This window comes from Silurus meridionalis, chromosome 21 (assembly GCF_014805685.1).
Source record: "Silurus meridionalis isolate SWU-2019-XX chromosome 21, ASM1480568v1, whole genome shotgun sequence".
NCBI lineage: Eukaryota > Metazoa > Chordata > Actinopteri > Siluriformes > Siluridae > Silurus > Silurus meridionalis.
The window spans coordinates 9,713,482-9,727,308 of NC_060904.1; the positions used below are offsets into that span (position 1 = coordinate 9,713,482).

The 13,827-nt window shown below is 40.0% G+C and overlaps 1 protein-coding gene across 3 annotated transcripts in view; it reads right to left on the reverse strand.

Annotated features, from left to right (window-relative positions):
- The window catches only part of LOC124403767 (dnaJ homolog subfamily C member 13-like), a 97,557-nt gene that overhangs the window by 79,881 nt on the left and 3,849 nt on the right, over positions 1-13,827 (reverse strand). For all 3 annotated transcript variants that reach the window (XM_046877512.1, XM_046877511.1, XM_046877510.1), the window contains exons 2-4: positions 13,721-13,801; positions 4,069-4,144; positions 3,508-3,657 (exon numbers count right to left, since the gene is read on the reverse strand). In XM_046877512.1, coding sequence (XP_046733468.1) covers positions 3,508-3,657; positions 4,069-4,144; positions 13,721-13,788 — 294 coding nt within the window. In that variant the 5' untranslated portion in view covers positions 13,789-13,801. The remainder of the gene's footprint in view (positions 1-3,507; positions 3,658-4,068; positions 4,145-13,720; positions 13,802-13,827) is intronic.

A 13,827-nucleotide genomic window follows, 5' to 3' on the forward strand; every position in this document is an offset into this window, starting at 1 on the left:
TTCTTCAAAGTAGGCACCTTTTGCTTTGATTACTGCTTTGCACACTCTTGGCATTCTCTTGATGAGCTTCAAGAGGTAGTCACCTGTAATGGTCTTCCAACAGTCTTGAAGGAGTTCCCAGAGATGCTTAGCACTTGTTGGCCCTTTTGCATTCACTCTGCGGTCCAGCTCACCCCAAACCATCTCGATTGGGTTCAGGTCCGGGGACTGTGGAGGCCAGGACATCTGGCGCAGCACCCCATCACTCTCCTTCTTGGTCAAATAGCCCTTACACAGCCTGGAGGTGAGTTTGGGGTCATTGTCCTGTTGAAAAATAAATGATAGTCCAACTAAACGCAAACCGGATGGAATAGCATGCCGCTGCAAGATGCTGTGGTAGCCATGCTGGTTCAGTATGCCTTCAATTTTGAATAAATCCCCAACAGTGACACCAGCAAAGCACCCCCACACCATCACACCTCCTCCTCCATCCTTTACGGTGGGAACCAGGCATGTAGAGTCTATCCGTTCACCTTCTCTGCGTCGCACGAGGACACGGTGGTTGGAACCAAAGATCTCAAATTTGGACTCATCAGACCAAAGCACAGATTTCCACTGGTCTAATGTCCATTCCTTGTGTTCTTTAGCCCAAAAAAGTCTCTTCTGCTTGTTGCCTTTCTTTAGCAGTGGTTTCCTAGCAGATATTCTACCATGAAGGCCTGATTCACACAGTCTCCTCTTAACAGTTGTTGTAGAGATGTGTCTGCTGCTAGAACTCTGTGTGCCATTGACCTGGTCTCTAATCTAAGCTGCTGTTAACCTGCGATTTCTGAGGCTGGTGACTCGGATGAACTTATCTTCCGCAGCAGAGGTGACTCTTGGTCTTCCTTTCCTGGGGCGGTCCGCATGTGAGCCAGTTTCTTTGTAGCGCTTGATGGTTTTTGTGACTGCACTTGGGGACACTTTCAAAGTTTTCCCAATTTTTCGGACAGACTGACCTTAATTTCTTAAAGTAATGATGGCCACTCGTTTTTCTGTACTTAGCTGCTTTTTTCTTGCCATAATACAAATTCTAACAGTCTATTCAGTAGGACTATCAGCTGTGTATCCACCTGACTTCTGCACAACACAACTGATGGTCCCAACCCCATTTATAAGGCAAGAAATCACACTTATTAAACCTGACAGGGCACACCTGTGAAGTGAAAACCATTTCAGGTGACTACCTCTTGAAGCTCATCAAGAGAATGCCAAGAGTGTGCAAAGCAGTAATCATAGCAAACGGTAGCTACTTTGAAGAACCTACAATATGACATATTTTCAGTTGTTTCACACTTTTTTGTTATGTATATACAGTGGAACCCGGTTATGTCGATGTCCTAGGGGGTCGCCAAAAAGCATCGAGGTAACCGATGATCGAGATAAACGAAAATCAAAATGGCGGCAATATATTAACGTGCTTGAAATTTCTTTATATACATGATGTGCGTTAATAAATGAGAATGTGCATGCACGTGTTTTTGAAGGGATTTTTACACAACAGCGTTGCCGTGATTTGTTTGATGAAGGCATGCTATAAAAATACATACAGTACATGTTTATCTGTCAGGAATCCACCTGCCACGCCCCCTTCGGCCCCCTTCAGCGTGTCAGGTGCTTTCTCGGCCGCTTTCTCTGAAGCTCCCGGCTACAATCGCGCACATATGGTGCTCATTTAGCATCATCACCAGCTCCTATTTAAACTTCCACACTCTCACCGTCCGTTATTGTTGGTATATGTTGGTTCACGGCGGTCGTTGTTATCGCTCATGCCTATCCCGGTATGTGTCTTCCCACCGGCACTCTCTCAACGGCTGCTCTTTTCTTCCCAAAGCCGCGCCGTGCCCCTACTAACACTACGAACACTAGCACTAACTAACAGCGGAGATTCACCAGTATACAATACAACACCTGTAGCAGCTGTAAGCCTTGATTTTCCGACACTTCCGCGAGTTCTTCAGCGGCTGCACCGAGATAACTGACGTTAAATAGCAAATTGTTCCCCCCTTGTGCTCGAGATTCGGCAACATAAAAAAAGCTTCGACATAACCGATAAAAAATGCTTAAAAAAAGAATTTGGCGGTTCCACTTCAAAAACGTCGACTTAATAGGGTTGTCGAGGTAACCGAGGGCGAGATAACCTAGAAAGAAAACTCTTTGAATGAGATGTGTCCAAACTTTTGGTCTGTACTGTAAATATATATATATATATATATATATATATATATATATATATATATATATATATATATATATATATATATATAAAGTGTTGCTCTTAATCAAGCAGCAGTGTGATTTTGGAAGCTTTTATGGTGGCTGTACATCTCTAAGGAACATCTTAATAGTATCCCTCCCTCCTCCCAAAAGCAGAAGATGTGGATAAAGGTCCATAATAAGGACTAGTGGAAGCGAGTTGTATTGCTGCAATTTAGTGACCTGGAATGGAAACAAAACTTTTGCATGATTCGGCGGTCATTCACACATTTGTGTGGACTGAGAAAGGAATTTATCGTCCCAAAATAAGAGGCCACCGGAAATCCAATTTCCCTAATTATGCATTTGCCGCATACAAACTCAGAAGTGGTGTGAAATACCTTGTTTTGGAAAATCTATTTGGTGTTCACGAGAGCATAGTAAAAAAAAAGTTAGTATATATCTTCTGCATGTTAATGATGAATGGGCTAATATGAGATCTGATATGGATGGCAGGTAAAGAGGAGGCTGTCGAAATCGCACACCGATTTGAGTAAGCACATTTTGTTCCCCTTAAGTAATTGGTCTCATCAAAGTCAGTAATTGCTTTAACGCATTTACATGGCAGAAGTTGTATTTGTTCAGTTTATAGAAAGACTTATCTCACCCTTCTGAAACCGATTACAATTCAAATTATTCAGATTGAGGTGTTTATATGGAGCACCTTAATTTCGGATTGGAGAACAGGCTTGTTCAAAAGGCAATAGGCATGATGTGTGCCCTTCATCTTACCCCAATGCACACATCACTCTGGAACAGGTCAATCTGGACTAACTGGACCAGGAAAGCTTTTTTTTTTTTTTATTATTGTTTCAGAGTGCAAATTTATTCTCTCAAAAACATATAATCCAATATGTCCAATAATGCCTCACGCATCCAATAATGCCTCACTGATAAGTGGTTTAGTCTCAGATGTTTAGTCACAATCCCTCGAGTTCTCCTAGCATTGTGCATGTGGTAATGCTATTTTACTATTGAACATAGCCATTAGTTCTACTGTGGTTGTTTTATCATTAGATTTCGCCAAACATTTTCAATGTTTGCTCCATTTCTTCCCCCACTACATTTCTGCCTTAAAGATGATAGTTTACCACTACACATTCAGGTTTTATTAAAGTGTTGGACCGTTTTTAAACAATTTTTTTTTATTATAGCATAGCAAGTTATAGTTTTCAAATAGTTCTCATTTTATTTTCCTTCTTAAATCTTGCCCCTTTCCCATCTTGTGCTCACCAGTGCTTCTGTCAGCAGCTCTGTGCGATGTTCAGTGGAAAACTTGAGAGTCTCAGACTTCTTCCCGCTACCCTTTCGAAAGGTAAGGTTAAATTCGGTGCCCTGTCCTTTTCCTACTGGTGAGATACCACATATATCCCCATACGGCCACTGTAAATGAAAAATCACACAGTATGAATTCATACAGTAAATACAACCCCAATTCCAAAAATATTGAGACAATCTGTTAAATGTCAATTAAAACAGAATGCAATGACTTGCTAATTTTATTAAACACATTTTATTCACAATTAAACATAGAGAACATATCAAATGTTTTAACTGAGAAAAGTACCACTTTGAGGAAAAAAATATGGTAATTTCAAAATAGATGGCCAGAACATCACAAAAGTTGTGACGGGTCAAACAAAAGAAAAGCAGAAATGTTACTAAAAAGAAACAGCTGGTGAAACAATTTGCAATTAATTATATTAACTGGCAACAGGTCACACTGGAGCTTTCACTTGTACAAATTAATTTCTATTTTTCCACCTCTGCCGACTCAAACACATGCACTCATACCTGGTTTGTAATTTCTAATGTCGTAGGATTGTATGTTGTCATTCCATGCGTCCCAATAGAGAAAATGCGCTTGTACCTGGAATGAGGTACACACAGACGAATACACAATATAAATCAAAGTATTTTTCATATAATAGATATTATGCAACAATCTAATAAGAGGTGGAATAACCAAAATGTTGGCACCAAGGTGGCACCAAGGTGGTAGAATCAACTTCCCCATGATGTCCAAACAGTCCCTGGCTATCTTCAAGACCTACCTCTTTCCTCAAACACTTCAATTAGCACCTTTCAAGTTTGCTTTGTAAAAATCAAGAGTTGTAGTCTGATTTATCTTAAGTTTGTAATCTAGCATACCAGTGTAGATTAATTGCTAGACTCAAAGCACTATTGTACGTCACTCTGGACCAGGGCATCTGCGAAATGCCACAAATTAAAATGTTTAAATATTAGACAGAAATACAGATATTATTTTGATGAACAAAGGGAAAGGTGGACATAAAACACCAAATGTTAATATAAGAACCAATCCCTATTTGAGGATGGTATAATTTTGTTGCTTTGGAGGGGTTTGGCTGCAACCATACTACTGCTTTGTGGGGAAAAAAGGGGGCATGACTTAACCTCCGTCATACTCATAGGTCATTATAGTGGGAAAGAAAATACCAGATCTGTCAAATTGGCTGCTAAATTCAATTTGAAAGACTTCCACATTTAACTTACCACAGAAAGGTTTAAAACATACAAAAAAGTATACTTTCATGTGTTTTTGCTAATGCGGTATATTTAATCAAAGTTGGATATTGCTCATGTTATTATTTACAAGACATTAAATTATTACAATTAATCGTCAGTTTGACTTATTTTCACCCAGGTTTTTAGGAAGCATAAGTTAATAATATATACCTTCGACGTTTAGAGTTTACTAAGAGTAACATTATAGAGGTGTGTAAATTAGGTGCTAGAAGGTGCTGCTCTCATTTCTTGTAGTATAGGTCATAGTCTCAGAACAGCACTAGTTAATTAGTGATTATCCAGAGTCAAAGCCATTATCAGGAAGACTTCTTAAGAACAGCAGTTGTGCCCATTCTCCATTCAGTAGGAATGAATCAAAAGGTTATAGGACCCACTCACTGTGGTGGACACACTCTTAATACTAACATTTAAATCAGATACAAAAAATATAGCCATAATTCCAGAGTCTGAAGCTTTTTCAGATCATTACCTTATCTCTTTTAAAATCTGCCTCAGTAATAGCATTAGTACCTCGCCACATTACAGTGTTAAGCGTCCATTAACTTCAACTGCTGCAGCAAAGTCCATCAATATTCTCCCGCAGTTATCAACATTATTTAGATCTCTGTCTGACCTGCAGAGCTCAACTGAATGCATAGAATCAATGTTCCATTACGATGAGCACCTCTTAAAACCAAAATTATCAGGGAGAAAAAATGAGCACCGTGGTATAATGATCATGCACACACTTTAAAGTAGACCATTCGGAAATTAAGAGATCGGTCATGGTTTCACAAATATTGCTCTTTAGTAAAGAAGTACTTCCTATTCGATTACTCGATTATTCGTTGGAGTAATCGTCAAATACCCGATTACTAAAATAATCGATAGCAGAAGACCTAGTCGTAAATAATAAAAATAAAGGAGGAGGGTGTTTCCAAACTTTTGTACTGTATCTGTGTGCTATATATTTAACTTTGTATTGAATTACTGAACAACTATGACAATATTTTTATTTATTGAGATGCACCTGTATATACAGTATACACACACACAAAAAATATTATTTTGCATGTTTGTCACACTTTTAGATGTAGTTTTAGATTTTGTTTTCCCTCAATTATAAAAACCTTAATTTAAAAACTGCATGTTGTGTTCACTTGTGTTATCTTTTACTAATATTCAAATTAGTTTGATGATCTGAAACATTAAAGTGTGACAAACATGCAAAGAAATAAGAAATCAGCACTGTGTGTGTGTGTGTGTGTGTGTATCATTAGTATTATTAAAAGATAACATTACATGGCCCCGTGTAAAAAGGTGTTTGCTTCTTGTTAAACTATGGTTTATCACACCTGAGTTAAATTTTTCTCACAAAAATGTATCTCACAAAAGAGAAGACACCCCTTACATTTCAACATTCAAAATGACTGACAACAGAAGTGAGTACACCTTAAATGAACATGTCAAATATTGTGTGTAAGCACCATTGTTATCTACACTGCCTTAATCCTCCTGGGTATTTAATTCACCAGAGCTGCACAGGTTGTTACTGGGATCCTCTTCCACTCCTCCATAATGACATCACGGAGCTGCTGGGTGTTAGACACATGGTGCTTCTCCACCTTTCGCTTGAGGATGCCCCAAAGGTGCTCAATAGGCATCAGTTCTGGAGACATACTTGGCCACTCGATCACCTTCAGCTTCCTCAGCAAGGCAGTTGTCATCTTTGCGGTGTGTTTGGGGTCATTATTATGTTGAAAAACTGCCGTTTGGCCCAGTTTCTGAAGGAAGAGTATTATTGAATGCTTCAATATGCCACAGTACACGTTGAAATACATATTTGCCTCAATGAACCTCAGCTCCCTAATAAAAGCAGCACTCATGCAGCAATAGACCACCACTACCAAGAAAGACACAATTTCTTCTCACTTCTCACCAAACTGTTTGTGGGCTTCCTTGTAAGCCAGTTTCAGATGAGGTTTCATCCGGTTTCAGATGAGGTTTCATCCGGATTCTCTTTTTATTATCCTTGGAGACTTTAACAGAGCAAAACTAACACTTGAACTTCCAAAATACAGGCAACATATTAACTGTCCGACAAGAGAGAAAAGCACACTGGATCATTGCTACACCGTTCTTAAGGACGCATATCGCTCTGTACCCCGGGCAGCTTTAGGGAACTCTGATCACTGCTTGGTTCATCTTATTCCAACATACAGGCAGAAACTAAAATCTGTTAAGCCTGTAGTCAAAACAGTGAAGAGATGGACCAGTGAGGCAAAGCAGGAACTACAAGACTGCTTTGTCTGCACTGATTGGAGTGTCTTTTAGGCTGGAACTGACAGCCTGGATGAGCTGACTGACACTGTGACATCCTACATCAGTTTTTGTGAAGACGTGTGTGCCAACCAAAACCTTCTGCAAGTTCAGTAACAACAAGCCATGGTTCACAGCCAAACTGAAAAAACTTCGACATGCCAAGGAAGATGCCTACAGAGGGGAGGACAAAGCTGAAAAGCAGGTTTTCAGATAACGACCCTGCATCAGTGTGAAAAGACCTGCAAAATATCACAAACTACAGGAGACCACCCCTCCCCACTGAAGCAAACAAAGACCTGCCTGACAACCTCAACACCTTCTACTGCAGGTTTGAGGACAATATCTTCACACCTCTCATCCAACCCAGCCCAATGTCTGCCCCCATCACACCTCTGGGAGCCCCTTTTACAACTCCTCCCAGCACTCAAGTTGCGCTCACGATTTGTGAAGAGAATGTGTATCGGCTCTTTCAGAGAAAAAAGACAAGGAAAGCCCCCGGCCCAGATGGTGTCTCCCCTTCTGCCTCAAAGCATGTGCTGACCAACTGGCTCCCATCTTCACCTCTACCTTCAACAGATCACTGGAGTTGTGTGAGGTCCCCTCCGGCTTTAAACTCTCCACAATCATCCCCAAGAAACCCTCCATTACTGGAATGAATGACTACAGGCCTGTCGCTCTGACATCTGTCGTCATGAAGACCTTTGAAAAGCTGGTATAGGCTCATCTAAAGAAGGTGACGGAACAGCTGCTGAATCCCCTAGAGTTTGCATACCTAACAAACAGTTCGGTGGATGACGCAGTCAACATAGGGCTAAATTACATTCTACAACACCTTGACTGCCCAGGAACATATGCCCGGATTCTGTTTGTTGACTTTAGTTTGTTTAGTTTGTTGGCTTTCAATACAATAATTCCGGGAATTCTCCAGTCCAAACTCCTAAACCTCACTATACCCCCTGCCATGTGTCAATGGATCACCAGCTTCCTGACAGGCAGGAAACAACAGGTGAGACTGGGAGGTGTTACCTCCAGTATTCGGACAGTCAGCACTGGTGCTCCTCAGGGATGTGTCCTTTCCCCACTGCTATTCTCCCTTTATACGAATGACTGCATATCAAGTGACCCAACTGTCAAACTCCTGAAATTTGCAGATGACACCACGCTCATTAGACTCATCCAAGATGGTGACGAGTCTGCATATGAGCAGGAGGTGAAGCAGTTGGTGCTATGGTGCAGTCAGAACAACCTTGAGTTAAACACACTCAAAACTGTGGAGATGATAGTGGACTTTAGGAAACACTCTTCAACACTACTCCCCCTTACAATATCTAACATCCCGTGTCATCTGTGGAGAACTACAAGTTTCTGGGCACTACCATTTCCCAAGACCTGAAATGGGAATGCAACATGAACTCGATTCTGAAAAAGGCCCAGCAGAGGATGTACTTTCTACTCCAGTTAAGGAAGTACAGTCTGCCACAGGAGCTGCTGATGCAGTTCTACACTGCAGTCATTGAATCTGTCCTGTGTTCATCAATCACTATCTGGTTTGGAGCAGCAACAAAACAGGACAGAAACAGACTGCAGAAAACCGTTAAAACAGCAGAAAAAATCATTTGTGCTCCTCTGCCCAATCTTCAGGACCTGTACCAAACAAGAACCAGAAACCGGGCAGAAAAAATCATTAATAACCCTTCACACCCTGGACACAACATCTTTCAGCTGCTCCCTTCTGGCAGGTGCTACAGAACTTTGTTCACCAAAACTGACAGACACAGGAACAGATTCTTTCCCCAAACAATCACCCTCACTAACAACTGACCATAATTATATTCTCTGCTTATATCTATCTAAGTACCACACAGAACTGTCAGTCATCACATTATCTGTATATGTTACACACACTATGGCTGCTATATAATTTACAAAGTTTTATAGTAAACTCTCTATCATACATGACACACTACTGTTATTTGCACTACCATGCACTCCCACACCTTATGTACATGACTGATCTGTATCCCTATTTATTACCCACACTGTCTATACTGTCTCACATTGTCTGTATTGTCTTGTATAGTCTGTTTTTGTCTTTTCTTGTCTGTTTTGTCATTGTGGCAGCGGGGGCATGGCCGAGCGCCAGTTTGTGAATGGGGGGCAAGGCCGGGAGCAGATAGGCAGGGGATTGCCTCACCTGAAGTCAATATGACCTAATGAATAGTCTTTTTTTTTCCAGTGATCGGAGGAGGCATTTAAGGAGGAGTGTGTGTGTGTGTGTGTGTGTGTGTGTGTGTGTAGGGGTGTGTGCGCATGTGCCAGAGACGCGCTGCGTGAGCATTAAGCATACAGACACAAAACAAAACTCAAATGAAAGTGGCTGTAAAGCCTTTGCACCTGACCTGTTGTGGCGTTCCTTCTTCCCGCATTTACACACTCTCCCACAGTCATGCATAGGTTTTATTTATGTCTGTACACAAACAGCTGGAACCAAATTCCTTTTGTGTGTCAACACACTTGGCCAATAAACCTGATTCTGATTTCTGGGATGACGGCCACGCAAACCGACTTGTTGCAGTGTGCGGCGTATGGTCTGAGCACTGACAAGCAGGCCTTCTGCATCTGCAACCTTTAAATCAATTCTGGCAGCACTCATGTGTCTGTTTTTTGACACACACAGCACAAGGACTCAAATTCTTTGATCGACCCTTGCGAGGCCTGTTCCGAGTGGAACCCGTCTTGGCTAACCTCTGTATGACATGGCCACTGTACTGTAACTCAGTTTTAGGGTGGTACTGATCTTCCTATAGCCTCGGCCATCATTGTGAAGAGCAACAATTTTAATTCTCAAATCCTCAGAGAGTTCTTTGCCATGAGGTGCCATGTTGAACATCCAGTGGTCACTATGAGATAATTATACTCAAAGCACCACAATTTAACAAGATACACAAATTTGTATAGTCCTGTCAAGCAGACAAAAACATGAACATGAGAAATAGGACGTCTTTGGATGGGTAAAAGACAAACGGCTGTTATCAGGTGGGGTGCACTCACTTTCGTTGCTAGCTATTTTAACATTAATGCTGCAAGTTAAATTTATACTGCTATACAAGTTGTATATTTACTACTCTAAAATATATAACATTTTAATTTCTATAGTATTGTCAGTTGAGAAAATATACTAAAATGGTTGATTTAATGTGAGGGGTGTACTCACTTTTGTGAGATACTGTATATAGGTCAGGCTTAGCATTATGACCACCTGCTTAAAATTGTGTTGGTCCCCTTTTTGCTACCACTTAAACAAGTGCTTAACCATTTTTGCTTTGTGGCAGGGGGCATTATCCAGCTGAAAGAGGCCACATCCATCAGGGAATGCTGTTTCTATGAAAGGGTGAACATAGTCTGCAACAGTGCTTAGGAGTATGGTTAACATGTCAAAGTAACATCATCATGGATGGCCGGACCCAAAGCTCCCCAGCAAAACATTGCTAAAAGCATCACATTGCCTCCATCAGCTTGCTACTACTCCAAAATATATCCAAGTTTAATTTCTATAGTATTGTCTATAGTACTTGAGAACATATTCTAAAATGGTTGCTAAAATGTCTGAGGTATACAGGGTATCTGAGTTACCGTGTGTGTATGTGTATATAATATATACATATAATATATACATATAATATATAAATATTATATATATATATATATATATATATATATATATATATATATATATATATATATTTTATATATATATATATATATATATATATATATATATATCAGGGCTGCAGCAACTAATAATGGATAATGAAAGTATCTCTTTTCAAACAATTTACTGCAGCTTTCCTACACTCAAATGCTTGTTTTCAATGTTTGTAGTGTCTACATTGAAACTAATGAGCTTTAACGAAAGACAGTGTCTGTTACACGGCTTGTATCTAAACAGTAGCCTACCAAGAAAATCATTGTTCACTGTCTTTCTCTTTCCTTTCACAACAATTTCTCTCGGGAGTTTATCTTTTGGCATCGTCGTGCGTTTAAAAAACAACATCGTTGAAGCTTTTCTCCCGATGCCGTGCAGCTCAGAACACAGGTGAAGTGCGTTTTTTCATGCCCGGTTGTTTTCAGCATGACGAATGATTCGCCTTTCCTGTGGACAGTCTGATTGAGTGGCAGGTCAAACGTCAGAGGAACCTAATCCATATTTATGATGTCGTGCAGCCCAATTAAGTGGGAGTGCGCTCGATTTGATATAGAGAATTTCATTGGTTTACGTTAACCCGTTCGGCAATTTCTTTGGTTTAATGTTATGGGGCTCAGTTTTTTGGCTTGAAGCTTGTGAAACCAGGAAAAAAAGAGGAAAAATCCATAAATTAGCCACTGCATTGTTTAAGCCGCAGGGTTCAAAGCGTGGGAAAAAAGTAGTGTCTTATAGTCTGGAAAATACGGTACTTAAACTTAATAGGTGGACTTTCAATTTTTATTTAAGTACATTTTATACATGAATACCTTGAATTAGGTTTTTTTTAATAGTTATAATAAGCAAGACATCTAATTAAAACATGTTAGATTTATATCCGATTATTAGATACAAATAATTGTCCGATTAATCGATTATGAAGTTGCAGGCCTTTATATGTATATTTTACACACACAAATTTATATTTTTATATATATATATATATATATATATATATATATATATATATATATATATATATATATATATATACACACACACACACATACATACATACATACATACATACACACACACACACATGCAGTGGGTATGGAAAGTATTCAGACCCCTAGAATTTTTCACTCTATGTTATATTGCCACCATTAGCTAAAATCATTTAAGGCTATTTTTCTTCCTCATTAATGTACACATAACACCCCATATTGACAGAAAAACACAGATTTGGGGATCCTCTACCATTCCTCCTTGCAGATCCTCTTCAGTTCTGTCAGGTTGGATGGTAAACTTGGTGGACAGCCATTTTTAGGTCTCTCCAGAGATGCTCAATTGGGTTTAAGTCAGGGCTCTGGCTGGGCCATTCAAGAACAGTCACTGAGTTGTTGTGAAGCCACTCCTTCGTTATTTTAGCTGTGTGCTTAGGGTCATTGTCTTGTTGGAAGGTAAACCTTTCGTCCAGGACATTCCTGTACTTGGCCACATTCATCTTTCCCTCGATTGCAACCAGTCGTCCTGTCCCTGCAGCTGAAAAACACCCCCACAGCATGAGGCTGCCACCACCATGCTTCACTGTTGGGACTGAATTGGACAGGTGATGAGCAGTGCCTGGTTTTCTCCAAACATACCGTTCATAATTAAGGCCAAAAAGTTCTATCTTGGTCTGATCAGACCAGAGAATCTTATTTCTCACCATCTTGGAGTCCCTCAGGTGTTTTTTTTAGCAAACTCCATGCAGGCTTTCATGTGTCTTGCACTGAGGAGAGGCTTCCGTCGGGCCACTCTGCCATAAAGCCCCGACTGGTGGAGGGCTGCATTGATGGTTGACTTTCTACAACACTTCTCCCATCTCCAGACTGCATCTCTGGAGCTCAGCCACAGTGATATTGAGTTCTTCTTTACCTCTCTCAACAAGGCTCTTCCATTTAAGGATTATGCTGTGCTCTTAGGAACCTTAAGTGCAGCAGAATTTTTTTTGTAACCTTGGCCAGATCTTTGCCTTGCCACAATTCTGTCTCTGAGCTCTCCAGGCAGTTCCTTTGACCTCATGATTCTCATTTGCTCTGATATGCATTGTGATCTGTAAGGTCTTACATAGACAGGTGTGTGGCTTTCCTAATCAAGTCCAATCAGTATAATCAAACACAGCTGGACTCAAATGAAGGTGTAGAACCATCTCAAGGATGATCAGTAGAAATGGATAGCACCTGAGTTAAATATATGAGTGTCACATTAAAGGGTCTGAATACTTAGGACCATGTGATTTCAGTTTTTCTGTCAAAAATTCTGTGTTTTTCTGTCAATATGGGGTGCCATGTGTACATTAATGAGGAAAAGAAATTAACTTAAATGATTTTTAGCAAATGGCTGCAATATAACTGAGTGAAAAATTTAAGTGGGTCTGAATACTTTCCGTACCCACTGTACATAGTATATAGAGTGAGTGAGAGAGAGAGAGAGAGAGAGAGAGAGAGACACACAGACAGACAGACAGGTGAAGTGATTATTGTTATAATACATATATTAAGACTGGTAAAAAAGCTAATTGACCAATGAAATGCATGTTTATATATTGATATATATATATATAGTCTCTCCCAAAAGATTTTTAGAACCCAAGCACATTTACAACCAGTGTTGTGTCAGATACCATTGATCATTTCTTAGAGATGTCAAAATGACTGAAGATTATTTAAAATGATTTACACTCACTGAATACAAGAACTTTCTTGGATTGAGGTACAGCATTTGTGCAGGCCAGGCCTGGTGTTTGATTATGCCATAGGCTGTAGGCTAAATAAGCCAACACAAGTTTTTTATAGCATAGTCCCATTCTGATAGACATGAAATTAAATCCGTGCATTTAGAAAGAGGTAAAAGAAACAGGCTACTTACTTCCCCCTCCAGGAGTGCTTGGTTGTGTAGAAACAAGCCAAGTCTTTATTCTCTTTGAGGACATTCATCTTCTGGCAATGTCTGGGCATAAAAAAGAATCAATATAA